Here is a 13,930-nt window from a genome sequence, read left to right as displayed (position 1 = left end):
GTTTTCTGTGGCCACTGGACTTCACCACTTCTTGGCTGGGCTTTTAAATGGCAACCATGGTGCGTGTCTGCCAAAACACTTACGAGAGTGCATGCAATGGTGTGAGTATTTCCAGAATGAGTAACCAAGCCGTTATATAACTGCAGGAAATGGATGCTGGATACATTTTGCAAAGTTTACCGTTGGCTTAATAGTGTTCATTCCAGTCAAAAGGTTAGACATATGTTATAGACGGTGTGAATGGTATTTTTTGCCTTATAAAGGATATTTTTTTAAGTATATATTATTATTGTTATATAAATGAACAAATTTAAATCTCAAAATTACAATATTGTTTATATGAAATTTGGAAAAGATCTGAATCCGGGCTTTTCAGGCTTGTGTTTCCACAGTCAAAAGGGTCCCAATGGCAGAGTTTTAGTCGTCGTCATTCTTGCTCGAGGAAATGTCACAGTAAAGCCATAAGGGTCGTTCTCATACCATATGAGAAGCACTTCACACAAAACAGATGCTTTATACACATAAATACTGTGTATAAATGTTCATTATAACCTTTTTATGAACAGGATTTGATTATAGATGCAGATCAATGATAATTATAGCCTACTGTAAAAATAGCCGATTGTAACGTCTGCGATTATATAAAGTAAATAAATAAACGCAATATATATGAACACATACAGAACCTTGCAGTCTCATTTGTTAACAATTACAGAAAAACTGCACACAGCATACATGTAGTCCTTAGTCAATGCAAACCTCTCATATGCATCTTTAATCTTCACCAGCACATGTAACCTCTTGTTATAAAGTAATTCTGTCATTCCCGAGTTCATAATAGTCCAGAAGGTGATGATAATAGTTTAACATGGCAGTTTGATAATCTTTTAGGTTGCTGAAAGAATCATTAGCTCCTTTGTTTTTTCTGGCTTCTCCTTTATTTTTTCGTGCTTCACTCTCGAGCTTGTCTATTACTAAAAGGATTGGATATCAGAAGCACCTCAATACTTACACATACATTATTATCAGCTGTTCGAACCTCACAGCAAGAAGGTTGCTGGTTTGAGTGCCAGCTAGGTCAGATGGCATTTCTGTGTGGAGTTTGCATGTTTTCTCTGGGTGCTCCGGTTCCAAAGAAATGCAGTATAGTTGAATGGAATAAACTAAATTGGCCGTCGTGTATGTGTGTGAATGAGTGTGTATGAATGTTTCTTAGTTGCAGCTAGAAGGACATATGCAGTCTAAATCACATGCTGGAAAAGTTGGCGATTCATTCGGCTGTGGCAACCCCTGATGAATAAAGGAACTAAGCTAAAATAAACGAATTTAGTTTTTTTTTTTTCATTTTTACAATATTTTAAAAACTAATACAAATAATATCTGACCTTTTATTTTTATAATTTTTTAGCATTAATTTTTCTCAGTTTTAGCATTCACTGTCATTTTTATTTAGAATTCAAATTGTATTAGGGTAATAAATAAATAAATAAATAAATAAATAAATAAATAAATCACATATTTTTGTTTGTGTTCTCAGACTTAAAAGCCCACGGTCTGCAACTTAATGGATAAGTGTTTTGCAAGCATTAAATTAACTGAGGATGGTACTATAAGTGGACCATGTAAAACAAAATGTCCTTAAACCAGAGGGCCCACAAACAATGCCCAAACAAGGGCCCGCAGGCCAAAGTTGGCCCATTGTAACCTTTGATTTGGCCCATCTTCATCTTATCTGAGAAGAGAAGTAGAATATGGTGGAGGGTTGGGGTTAATAGTTTTTTATACACACTGTAATTTTTAATTTAATGTAACTTTTCATTTGTTGCTTTTATTTTTAAAGCAAAAAAATAAAATAAAATAATTAAATGTTTCAATTAAATGTTGTAAATGAAGGTGGGTGCAACTTGACTAGTGTATTCAGCATTGAACTCCATAATGTTATAAATAGAAAATTGAATTCTCATGTTTTTATTATAATTAGTTAATTATAAAATGTAAAAAAAAAAAATAATAATATATATATATATATATATATATATATATATATATATATATATATATATATATATATATATATATATATATATATATATATATATATATATATATATATATATAACAGATTAGCTAATATGTTTGAAGTAATGTTTTCTACTTATTTTTAAACAAACAAGAAAACAATTGATGGAATCTTTGTATTAAAGCTTAATATATAGGAAAGAGTTTGGGCACCCCTGCCCTAAACCAAAATCATATAGCTCTGAGAGCTGCATAATGACCAAATGCAATCTAAACCGGCATGACACATTAATAAGCGACGGTATTTCTAAGCTTGAAGTACACACACTGACATTCTCAAACATACTGAAGAAATAGTTTAAAAGGCGAAAAGTGATTCTCAAGGTTGATATAAAAAAGACTAACCTTCCCAACACCACTGTGAACTGGCCTTACCACGCTGTCAGAACAAATCCACATCACACGGTTACAACCTGACAGCATCCACCTTACCCACCCTATACATATAGTTCATGAGAGTTCTTACGTGTCAGAAGACATTTTTCACAATCTGTGCAGCAACTCGTGAATAACCTTTTGCCCTTTTATGGATTTGTGCATGTGAGCGTAAGTTTGAACATGTACTTCAAAGAAACTGACATGAACATACGGTTTCTTAGCCATGTTAGTGAACACGTCACGTTGTCATCCTAAAAATTATTTAGAAGGTTGTGAAGCTTGAGTTGTGACAAATACTGCTTTACCTGTGGCACACCATGCATACTGCATACCGTACATGGTTTTGCTAGACCATGTACAGTATATTCATGTATATGTTGCAACCGTAATCTCTAACAAAGCCTCTTCTTAAAACTTAATAAAAGTCTCAGTCTGAAACCACAACAGAATGTGAATCACAGTGATAAACGTAGTTTTCTCCTATGGGAAATTCATGCTTTGCCTAATCATTTTAGAAGAGAGGAAAAAAAAGTGATGAGGTGTGTGTGAGTGTGTGTGTTTATGCATATATTTGGCTGATCTAATCCAATAGCAGAGCAAAGGTTTTTTGGAAGCAGCTTCTCCCAAAAAAGTACGGAGCCAGAGCACTCCCTTGTGGTGCTACTAAGAACTCCAGCTAAAGTTCACAAAACTTTTTTTTAACAGCAATGGCCTGAATCTGCACTAGTGAACACAAGGAGTTGCTGTGCTCAGAACACTATGTATTAATTGCTATTTTTCCCTTGTTCTTGTGTTTTAATCGATAACACAACGCTGCATGTGAATGCAAATGAATGTAATTGGTATCGTCATCATTTAAAATGTAGTAAATGGTTCAACATTTCTTTGTCTCCTATGGACATCTTGTAAAAGCTCCAGTTTACTACATTTAAAAAAAAAAATTTGAGCCAAATTTCCAATGAACAAACAGTCCTATGGTGTTTCAAGCAAAGTTCAATATATTACAGCTCTTCATATATATATATATATATATATATATATATATATATATATATATATATATATATATATATATATATATATATATATATATATATAAATCATTATATCATTAATAAATACATCAGGCCTAATCTTACAATGGCTATGGACCCTTTTCACAAGCCTGTTAAAATGCTTTTAACGGTCATCTGCACCCTAAATCCTTGAAAGTTTTTAAAATTGTATGAACATTTATAGGGCGACATGATGGCAAAGTGAGTAGCACAGTCGCCTCACAGCAAGAAGGTTGGTGGTTTGAGCCCTGGCTAGGTTAGTTGACATTTCTGTGTGGTGTTTGCATGTTCTCCTCATGTTCGCGTAGGTTTCCTCCGGGTGATCCGGTTTGCCCCATAGTCCAAAGATATGCTGTACAGGTGTATCTGAGTGTGAATGGGTGTTTTCCAGAGATGGGTTTCAGCTGGAAGGCTATCAGTTGTGTAAAGAAGATGCTGGATAAGTTGGTGGTTCATTCCGCTGAGGTGACCCCTGATGGAAAAAGGGGCTAAGCTGAAGGAGAATGAATGAATGAATATTTATATGTATTTATGTATGTATGTTTTATATCATATTTGCTTCAAATTACAAAAAAAAAAAAAAAAAAAAAGAGAATTACCACCTCTGTGTCTATGGGACAGGACATTAAATTTGACTTTATTCTCTTCTCTGGCTGCCGTCATCAGTGTCACACAATTATTTTCCTTTTCGATATGTCTCTAAAACATCATCGTGGAGTTTTTCTTTTATTATTTGAGCAAATAAGATTGTAAAAAAAAAAAAAATGTGTTGCTCTCTCCCATTCACTGCGCTCTAAGTTTTTTCAACTATGACAACTTCTGCTACTGAGAAACCGGGAAATGTGAAAAGGGTCTTTGTTTCATCCACATAGGCAATTCCACACACACACACACACACACACACACACACACACACACACACACACACACACACACACACACACACACACACACACACACACACACACACACACACACACACACACAAATAATAATTGTTAAAGGAAGACACAATTTGTTGTAGATGTTGACATAAACCTGTAAGTTTTTGTCTCAGAATTTTTCACATATTTAAATTTATTGGAACTACTATAAAATATAAAAGTTTTGTTGTCTTTTGATGTGACACCACTATTCATTGAACATGTCCAACACATTATAATATAAAAGTGTCCAACATGAAGATGAATCACCAGTGTGGGCAGACGAGGTGGGAGATGTTAGAGATGGGGTGGATTATTATGGTTGTTATTAGATTTGTGGTGCCAGGTGGGATTTAAGCCTGCAAAAAAAATTCTGTGGGAAAAATGTGGACTTGGCAGCACTGAAAGTGATGGACATTTATAAATGGATCAATCAATACAAAAATAAATGAGTAAAGCGATAAGAATAAAAATATATAAAATAGAATTAATATATATATATATAAAATATATATAAATAGAATTATTTATAGTATTTATAGAATTATGGCGATGCAGTGGCGCAGTAGGTATTGCTGTCGCCTCACAGCATGAAGGTCGCTGGGTCGAGCCTCGGCTCAGTTGCAATTTCTGTGTGGAGTTTGCATGTTCTCCCTGAGTTCGCGTGGGTTTCCTCCAGGTGCTCCGGTTTCCCCCACAGTCGAAAAGACATTCGGTACAGTTGAATTGAGTTGGCTAAATATGTATGAGTATGAGTGTGTGTGTGAATGAGTGTGTATGGATGTTTCCCAGAGATGGGTTGTGGTTAGAAGGGCATCCACTGCGTAAAAATGTGATGGATAAGTTGGCGGTTCATTCCGCTGTGACCCCATATTAATAATGGGACTAAGGCGAAAAGAAAATGAATGAATGAATGAATTTATAGAATTATGCCAAGAATTGAGTACATGCTGGGATCCACAATATCAACTTATGTTGGAACAACAAGAATAAATTAAGTCAACTTGATAGTTTTTACATGTTTAGGGGGATTGAATATAAAACAATTAAGTTGTCCCAAAAAAAACCCTCAAGAATGATTTTTATTCAAAGATGATTCCTTGGAAGTTAAGTGGTTGTAAACAATTTTTGGGCTGAATTTAAACAAACAAAATTTAAGTTAAACATTACTAAATTAAATGTTTTTGTTTAAATTCAGCCCATATAAATAGTTAGCAACAATTTTGATGAAATAATTATATTCAGTATCAGCTTGTTTTAAATAGGTAGTTTCATTTTTAGGTAGTTTCATTTAAACTTCCTTTCTTAGTGTATATAATGAAACTTTGTTTTAATTATTACAAATCGTCACCTTGGAATTATAAGGTTCTATCTGCATTCTGAATGATTTTGAGATAATGAGCTTCAAAGTTTTTGCATTCCATATACTGTAGCAATCAGTATGTGTTTAACATTTTTTTTTGTTTTTTTAATAAAAAGTCTTAAAATGTAGACAACTTATAAAAAAAAGTCCCATAATGTAAATAAGTTGTCATTTAATAAAAATATGTCAATAACTCAATTTTGACAACAATGGCAGTTAGAACCTTATAATTTCAAGGTGACAAAATATAAATAAAAGCTTTAACACATAAAGTGTTTAAATGACTAAGCTTGCACATATTTCCCTGTTTTAGCTGTTTGTGAATTCATCAGATCTACTTTCATTAATACAGCCTTCTATACTCTTTGATCTTTATCAGCAGCTTTACTTTGTTTGTCAATAGGTTTACGTTCATATGTCCCATAGCGATATCTCTTCATCTTCGACTGAAGGGTAAATTTGCGCCAGCTCTCTACATATTTCATGTCATCAGGTGTATGGTACATGTGTCTCATCATGCGCTTCACAGAGTTAATTATCCTGAGTGTTGTGAAACTGCTGAACAAGATTCTGGTTTTGCAAGAGGCCACACTTATAAACACACCTTAAGACTCACACAACCTTTTGTTAACCAATCAATTCAGGCCCAGTTATGAAATACAAATGTTGTCAATAACTAGATGAATATTATAGGTGGAATATAACATTTAGTAAATATTCAGAAATTTGCATTAATAACTTACAGAATAATCAACTTATGAAAGAACAAAAAAGCACATCTTTACTGACCTGTTTCCAAAGCCTGAAGTAATTCTGGAGGTCCAGTGGAGGCCTGGCCAGATCGGTACAGTGGCTCATTTTCCCAGTCTTGAGCACAGAACAGAGGTCAAATGTCAGGTTTATAATTTGATGTGTTATCATGAAACATTGCAGTAAATTTTACAGATGGAGAAACTAGGTACATGTCATCCACCTTTAATAACAACTCTGGCAGTAAATGGTAAGAGCATTAGACTGTGTTGTAAAAATACAATATGATTCATACAAGAGTTTATTATTGTTCTCTAATCTAATTGGCTGAGAGGTTTTTCTCGCCACGTAATATTCTACCAGTATCACTATGGCAACTGATTAACTCACTCTGGCTTTCTGAAGTCTTCACGTTGTGTCATGGCAAAAGACTAAATCACTATAGTTTGGTAAACAATGTTGTTTTTGTGTCACATAATGTATTTTTAAAAGACTTTAAAGTAAGAATATAGTTGTTTAGACCCCATACAAGTTGTTAATACATAAGAATATCATCTTATTTGGAAGTCATCCATGATACCAAAGAGAGCAGCTTCACCACAGACACTTTTTTTTTATCAAAAAGGATCAAAACTAGCATTTTCGTAAAAAAAAATACTCTTATAAGTTGAAACTATCCATTGTTTTCCTTAGCAGAAATTCAAACTAAGGCTTCATTAAGGTGAGACTGGTTTGAGGATAAGACTTAAAGAATAAACACAGAGATGAAGGTAAATTGCGCAAAATTCTCTGATTTGTCATTACTAATACATTGCAACTCTACATAAGGGCTTCGCAACCGGTGGGCTGTGAGAATTAAAATTAAGTCTCGATATTATACTACAATTTTTGGATTTCATTAATAATATGTTACGATATTAAAATTATCGAAGTAATGCACTTTTTCCTGTTCTCTCATTAATTACTTAAAACTCAGCGCAAAAACAGCCTCATGATTGCATCTGCACAGGGGCGGACTGGCCATCTGGCAATTCTAGCAAATGCCAGAAGGGCCGGACCATTTTTTAAATGTGGGCCGGTCAGCTATTTTAAAAAAAAAAAATTTTCATATGTATTGTTTTTTACATGTAAGCAGCTTTTATCTCTTGCAAGATGTGAATATTATGATGATGATGATGATGATAATAGTAAGAATATTAATCAATGTTAAGCATTCGCCCAATCATCAACGACCGGCTGGTTTCGAGATGGGCCGACCCAATCAGAGGTTATGCAGACGTAATCAAAATCTGGCAAGGATCTCAAACACACAGTAAGTGCAACAAATTGATAGAGATGGACCATAAAAAGGGAAAGGCAGTCAAGTCAGACAATGTCAAATACATCAAATTAACTGCACTAGTCTCGAAAGGGGACACTGCAGTGGCGCAGTGGGTAGCACTGTCGCCTCACAGCAATAAGGTTCCCTCAGCTGGTTCCCTCAGCTGGGTCAGTTGGTGTTTCTGTGTGGAGTTTGCCTGTTCGCGTGGGTTTCCTTCTGGTTTCCTTCACAAGTCCAAACACATGCTATAGGTGAATTGGGTAGGTCGATTGAGAATTGGATAACCCAGTAATGGGTTGCAGGTTTGGGCATCCGCTGTGTAAAACATATGCTGGTTAAGTTGGTGGTTCTAATAATAATCTCTTAAATATGTTACTGATTATATAATTTTACCATCTGTACACCAATATAAGTAGTGAATGTGTGTGTCCGTGGGTGGGGCTGTGTCGGTGTGGTAACGTGGGCTGGTGTGGCTACAGTGCAAGGGCTGATTTTTAGTCTCAGTTCGCCCCTGCGTCTGCAACTAGTACATGTCTGTTCATTCACAAAGTGCGTCAAGTGAAAGTATCAATTTAATAGCCACATAGTTTTCCAAATTAATATCTTGTGAGTGTTTTATTATAACGGACGCACGCCCATGCAGGAGGATCTAGCGAAGCTCAATGGTGTTTCTGCCATAGAATGTAAAATAACCTTCCATATGAGCTACAGAAACGCTGGTGGAGTTGTTCACTGTTCCTGTCAGCGTTCTCTCAATAATATTTAGCTGCAAACTCAATCGCCATCAGATTAAAAACTTAATAGTAGATATTCAATCAGTCTAGTTTAAAGCCGAAGTCCTTTGCAAACTCCCTGTTGACCTGTGGTACTCTTTGAATCTGTGTTTGTTTAAAAAATATATATAAATATAAAATTATATATATATATATATATAGTTTTAGTATTATATATAATAAAATTTATATAAAATGTATAATTAAATGTATTTATTTATAATAGAAGTATATACACACACACACATATATATATATATATGTATATATATATATATATATATATATATATATATATATATATATATATATATATATATATATATATATATATATATATATATATATATTGAGAACCCCTGCTATACATAATGCATTAAAGAAACTCAAAACTACGTAGCTACTAGTTTTTTTTGTTTTTGTTTTTTTATTATACGCACAGACTTTTGCTCAGCTGTCAGAATATCAACTTGAGATTTAAATCCAAGCATTACATTTTAGTTGGTATTTACACACTTGTGCCATCTAACCGTTGTATAAACACAATATCGCATACATATTCATGCAATGTAGCTTTACTGTATATAAAAACAGCAGTACATGCTACATTTGCTGATATAAGAGACATATTGTTCAGCTACTATTGTAAGTGATTAAAGAGATAGTTTACCCAAAAATGTAAATTCACCCACTATCTATTCACCCTCAAGTAGTGCTAAATCTTTATTAGTTTTTTATTCTGCTGAACACAAAAGAGGATATTTTGAATAAAGTTGAAAACCTGTAACCATTGACTTTCATAGTACTGTAGCTAAGCCAAATATAATGGGAATCAATAATTAAGTGTATGGATGAATAAATGATTCAATGAATTTTCATTTTAGGGTAAACAATGCCTTTAAGAGTTGCTTTTATACTTGTAAATAACATGCACTACTATACTTGGAAATTCTATATATATAGTAAACTACATACAGTTGAAGCCAAAATTATTAGCCCCCCTGATTTATTAGCCCCCCTATTTATTTTTTTCCTCTTTTTTCTGTTTAATAGGAAGCAGATTTTTTTTCAACACATTTCTAAACATAATAATTTTAATAAATTATTTTTATTACTTTTTTATTTTTCTTATATTATTTTTAACTGAATTCTTTTATATTTGTCAAGATGACAGTAAATAATATTTGACTAGATATTTTTCAAGACACTTCTATACAGCTTAAAGTGACATTTAAGGGCTTAACTAGGTTAATTAGGTTAACTAGGCAGGTTAGGGTATTTAGGCAAGTTATTGTATAACAGTAGTCAATAGTTTTTTCTGTAGACTATCAGGGAAAAAATTGTTTAAAGGGGCTAATGATATTGCACTTAAAATGAATTAAAAAAAATTAAAACTGTTTTTATTCTAGCCAAAATAAAACAAATAAGACTTTATCCAGAAGAAAAAAAATATTATCAGACATGCTGTAAAAATTTCTTTGCTCTGTTAAACAAAATTTGGGAACTATCTAAAAAATGAGGGGAAAAAAGGGGGGGAGAGGGGTGGGGGGTGGGGGGCTAATAAGTCTGACTTCAACTGTATATTTAGTTTGTCTTTAAAGCAAAATTTAAACAAATCCCATCTCTACAGTTACGAGAAGCTGTCAATTGCATCATTAGAGACCCACTTAAGTGCACAACTAGTGTTTGACTCTCTTTGAGTAGTTCAATTGGGTGAGGTAGAGGAGCAAACTCACCTAGTCTCTCCAGAGCCTCCGTCAGCCGAAGCACCACAACTGGGGACGGGTCAGGCAGAGCACACTGCTCCACAACATCTGCCTTTCCACAGGGGCCTGTCAGAGAACAGAGAGACCATGATGAGAAATCCCACCAGTGAGACCAAATTCCCTGATTAGGTGACTGACTGTAAACCCACATCTCATCACTCCTTGGGGAACAGTCAGGTTGTCATATTCACACGCAGCATGGTAGATATGCCACATAAAAGTCCAGTCTCAGTCTCACAACAATAGAGTTATTGTTTCAGATAGTATTTGAAACATAAAACTAAAACCACGCTTGTTAACCGAGAAAAGAATATTTATTCCTCCCTTTATTTAGCTGAATCTGAAAATGCAATGTCTAAAATGAAAAAAAAGCAAACAACCAAATAATTAGTGGTTGTTAGAGAGTTTAGGTGGTTACTAAGGTGTTGCTAGGTTGTTGCTAAGGTGTTCTGAATGGTTGCTAGGTGCTTGCTAAGGCTTTACTAGGTGGTTGCTAAGGTGTCCTACTCATTGCTAGGTGGTTGCTAAGGCGCTGCTATGTGGTTGCCTAGTTGTTCTATGTGGTTGCTAAGGTGTTGCTAGAAGGTTGCTGGGTGGTTGCTAAGGTGTTGCTTGGTGGTTGCTAAAGTGTTGCTAAGGTCTTGCTAGGTGGTTGTTAAGGTGTTGTTAGGCGGTTGCTAAGGTATTCTGATTGGTTGATAGGGTGTTATAGGTGGTTGCTAAGGTGTTGCTAAGTGGTTGCTAGAGTGTTCTAGGTGGTTATTGTATGGTGGTAGGTAAGAGGTTGCTAGGTGGTTGCTAAGGTGTTCTAGATCATTTGCTAAGTGGTTGCTAAGGCTCTGCTAGATGGTTGCCTGGTTGTTCTATGTGGTTGCTAAGGGGTTACTCGATGGTTGCCAAGGTGTTCTGAGAGGTTGCTAAGGTGTTGCTAGGTGATTGCTAAGGTGTTGCTAGCTGGTTGCTAAAGTGTTGCTAAGTGGTTGCTAAGTTGTTGCTAGGCAGTTGCTAAGGTGTTGCCAGGAGGTTGCCAAGGTGTTCTGAGTATTTGCTAGACAGTTGCTAACATAAATTAACCATGGTTCTAGTATGAATTAGCATGTTGCTAGTACGATTAGTATGTTTGTTAGTAAGTTTTTAGCATAAATTGGTATATTGTTACTATTTTTCTAGTATGATTAGTATGTTAGCATGTTTGTTGGTATGTTTTTAGTATGAATTAGTATGTTGTTAGTATGTCCAATAAAAAGTCAATGGCAGTTTTTTTTTTTTACATCGGAAGTCTATGGGACAGTTGCTAAGGTGCCGTAAATGGTTGCTAGGGTGTGGCTAGTAAGTTGAAAGGTCATCAGTGATTGGCATTGATAGTCTGAGTTAAATTTGTGTAACCATAATTCTGACATAACTGTATAACAAGTTGTCATAACTTAAGGCAGGTTATGAGGTCAAAACAATTTTTGTCCAATGTTAAGTCATGGGACTTTTCCAAATTTTCCAGGTCAGTTTTCGGAAAACCGTAAGTCGGATTCGTTGGAAAAGATATAGCAACCCAAGTCAGAGCAGTTTGGAGGTTTAGAGTTAGTTTGGTGGTTGTAGTATGAACGGTCTAGGAGAAGATGGATATAGAAATGAGTCTCAGAAGGAAATGGAAGTGTAAAAAATAATGTAGTATAATAGTATGTTGGCCTTTTTAAGCCACCATTTTTAGAGAAAAAAAAAAAACAAAACAAAACAATATAATACAACTTTGGGACAAGGATAAAAATTTAAATCCATGACAACCTATTAATTAATGTAGTTACTTAATGACACTTAAAAGATTCTCACTGCATCAATCAAAACTATTTATTATTTTCTCAAATGTTTAAAAATTGTGTTATGAGCTAACACTGATATCATTTATTAATACTGATTATAAATATCTAATGAATTCATATACTTAAGCATTTTAATGTCTAAATTAATATTCCTTTATTACAAACAAACACCAATGATTGACAGTGTATTTGTGGCATTTATTTATAAATGCTGTAAATAATGATTTGTTCACATTGCCTAGTGCATTTTATTTTTAGCTCACAAAAAAGGAAACCCATATGTTTGGAAAAACTGATATGAATGACAGATATTCCTTTAAAAACCGCACGAAATAAACATTTTGCCCACATTTGTTTTGTTTATTTGTTTTAAATTCAGTATATAGCATGTCCTCCAGGTTTGTCCTCTAGCAGAATAAAATACAATGCATAATGTATCATAATGCACCACTGTCTCTGTCAATCTCCATTGTCCTTCAACTCAACAGTGACATTTTACTGAGGTTACAGTTGGAAAGTGTGCCCATATATACTCATATGTATCAGACTCCAATGGATAAAATCCTTTAGGGGGTTGATTTTTATGTAAATGTAAGAATGCTTCAGTACTCTATGTTTATATATATTAGAAACTGCATTAATCAAATAAAACTTTCAGCTAGGCCTAACCTGTTTATAAAATTAAGAGGATGAAAAAAATGCTGTGAATAACTTTGCTAACTCTAACATGATGGAGTGTCCGTTTCCAATATGCAGATAAAGTCTAAAGGTCACATCGCAGTATAATACATGACCCTCATAAATATATGGAAATTACATAAACATGAATTCATCTTGTACCCAAGTATTCATAATATACTGTATAGGGTCCAATGATTTCCATGATGTACAAAACACAAGCAAATGCAGAATCCAGATAATAGATAATTAGCAGTATAATGTTGAGCATCACAAAACTTGTTAAATACTGGATTAATTAATCAAAAGTTGTGCTCTAAACTAGATCAAATCACAGTGTGTATTTAGTATGTATTGTCTATGAGTACAAAAAATACTAATAAACTCAATTAACCAAAGACTTTACATTGAATTTAATTATTAAACAAATAATTTTTACCTTCATACGTCAAGGTTTGAACTATAAACATACTAAAAATATTTTAAACTATTTATGGTTAATTGTTAAATATTTCAAGGGACTGAAATCAAAGCACACATTATTTAAATTAAAATTAATTTTTATATTAAAAAAGAAGAAAAGAAACAAACTGTTTCACAAACAAAATTTGAAAATTACACAGCATCTCTTGCAAAAAGATTCCATTTTAAATAGTCATGTTAAAAATAGAAGAAAACCCAAAACTGGTTAAAATAAAAATCAATTTTAAATAAAACAAAAATAGTATTATCTGAAAGTAAGAAATAATAACTTGCATCTTCTGCAAACAAATGCTTTAAACTTGTGTAATTCTCCTAACAAAAGACAGCTCTATGCAATCATTTGATTGAAGAGTGTAAACACTCATCTCTCTTATGCACCCGACACCTTACAAGAACTCAATAATGAAATCGATGTTTACTATAAATGTACTACAATCCTGTTGCACTGCTTGCTACAACCTTAAAAACTCTTGCACAATATTAAACCTTTAATACCTCTTTTGCACCATATCCTGCACAGAATTGTTCACTCTTATGTAAAGGAACC

General features: G+C 33.8%; 2 protein-coding genes across 8 annotated transcripts in view; one reads left to right on the top strand and one right to left on the bottom strand.

Moving 5' to 3' along the window:
* The window catches only part of pik3r3b (phosphoinositide-3-kinase, regulatory subunit 3b (gamma)), a 481,128-nt gene that overhangs the window by 177,167 nt on the left and 290,031 nt on the right, over positions 1 to 13,930 (bottom strand). For all 7 annotated transcript variants that reach the window (NM_001442184.1, NM_001442179.1, NM_001442180.1 and 4 more), the window contains 2 exon segments: positions 6,588 to 6,665; positions 10,379 to 10,474. In NM_001442184.1, the coding sequence (NP_001429113.1) occupies positions 6,588 to 6,665; positions 10,379 to 10,474 (174 nt within the window).
* LOC147843556 (uncharacterized) overlaps positions 1 to 13,930 on the top strand; it is a 536,892-nt gene that overhangs the window by 394,475 nt on the left and 128,487 nt on the right. The gene's annotated exons all lie outside the window — the stretch shown is intronic.

This window comes from Danio rerio, chromosome 6 (genome assembly GCF_052040795.2).
Source record: "Danio rerio strain M-AB ecotype USA chromosome 6, GRCz13ab, whole genome shotgun sequence".
NCBI lineage: Eukaryota > Metazoa > Chordata > Actinopteri > Cypriniformes > Danionidae > Danio > Danio rerio.
This window is presented reverse-complemented; position numbering and strand designations above follow the sequence as displayed.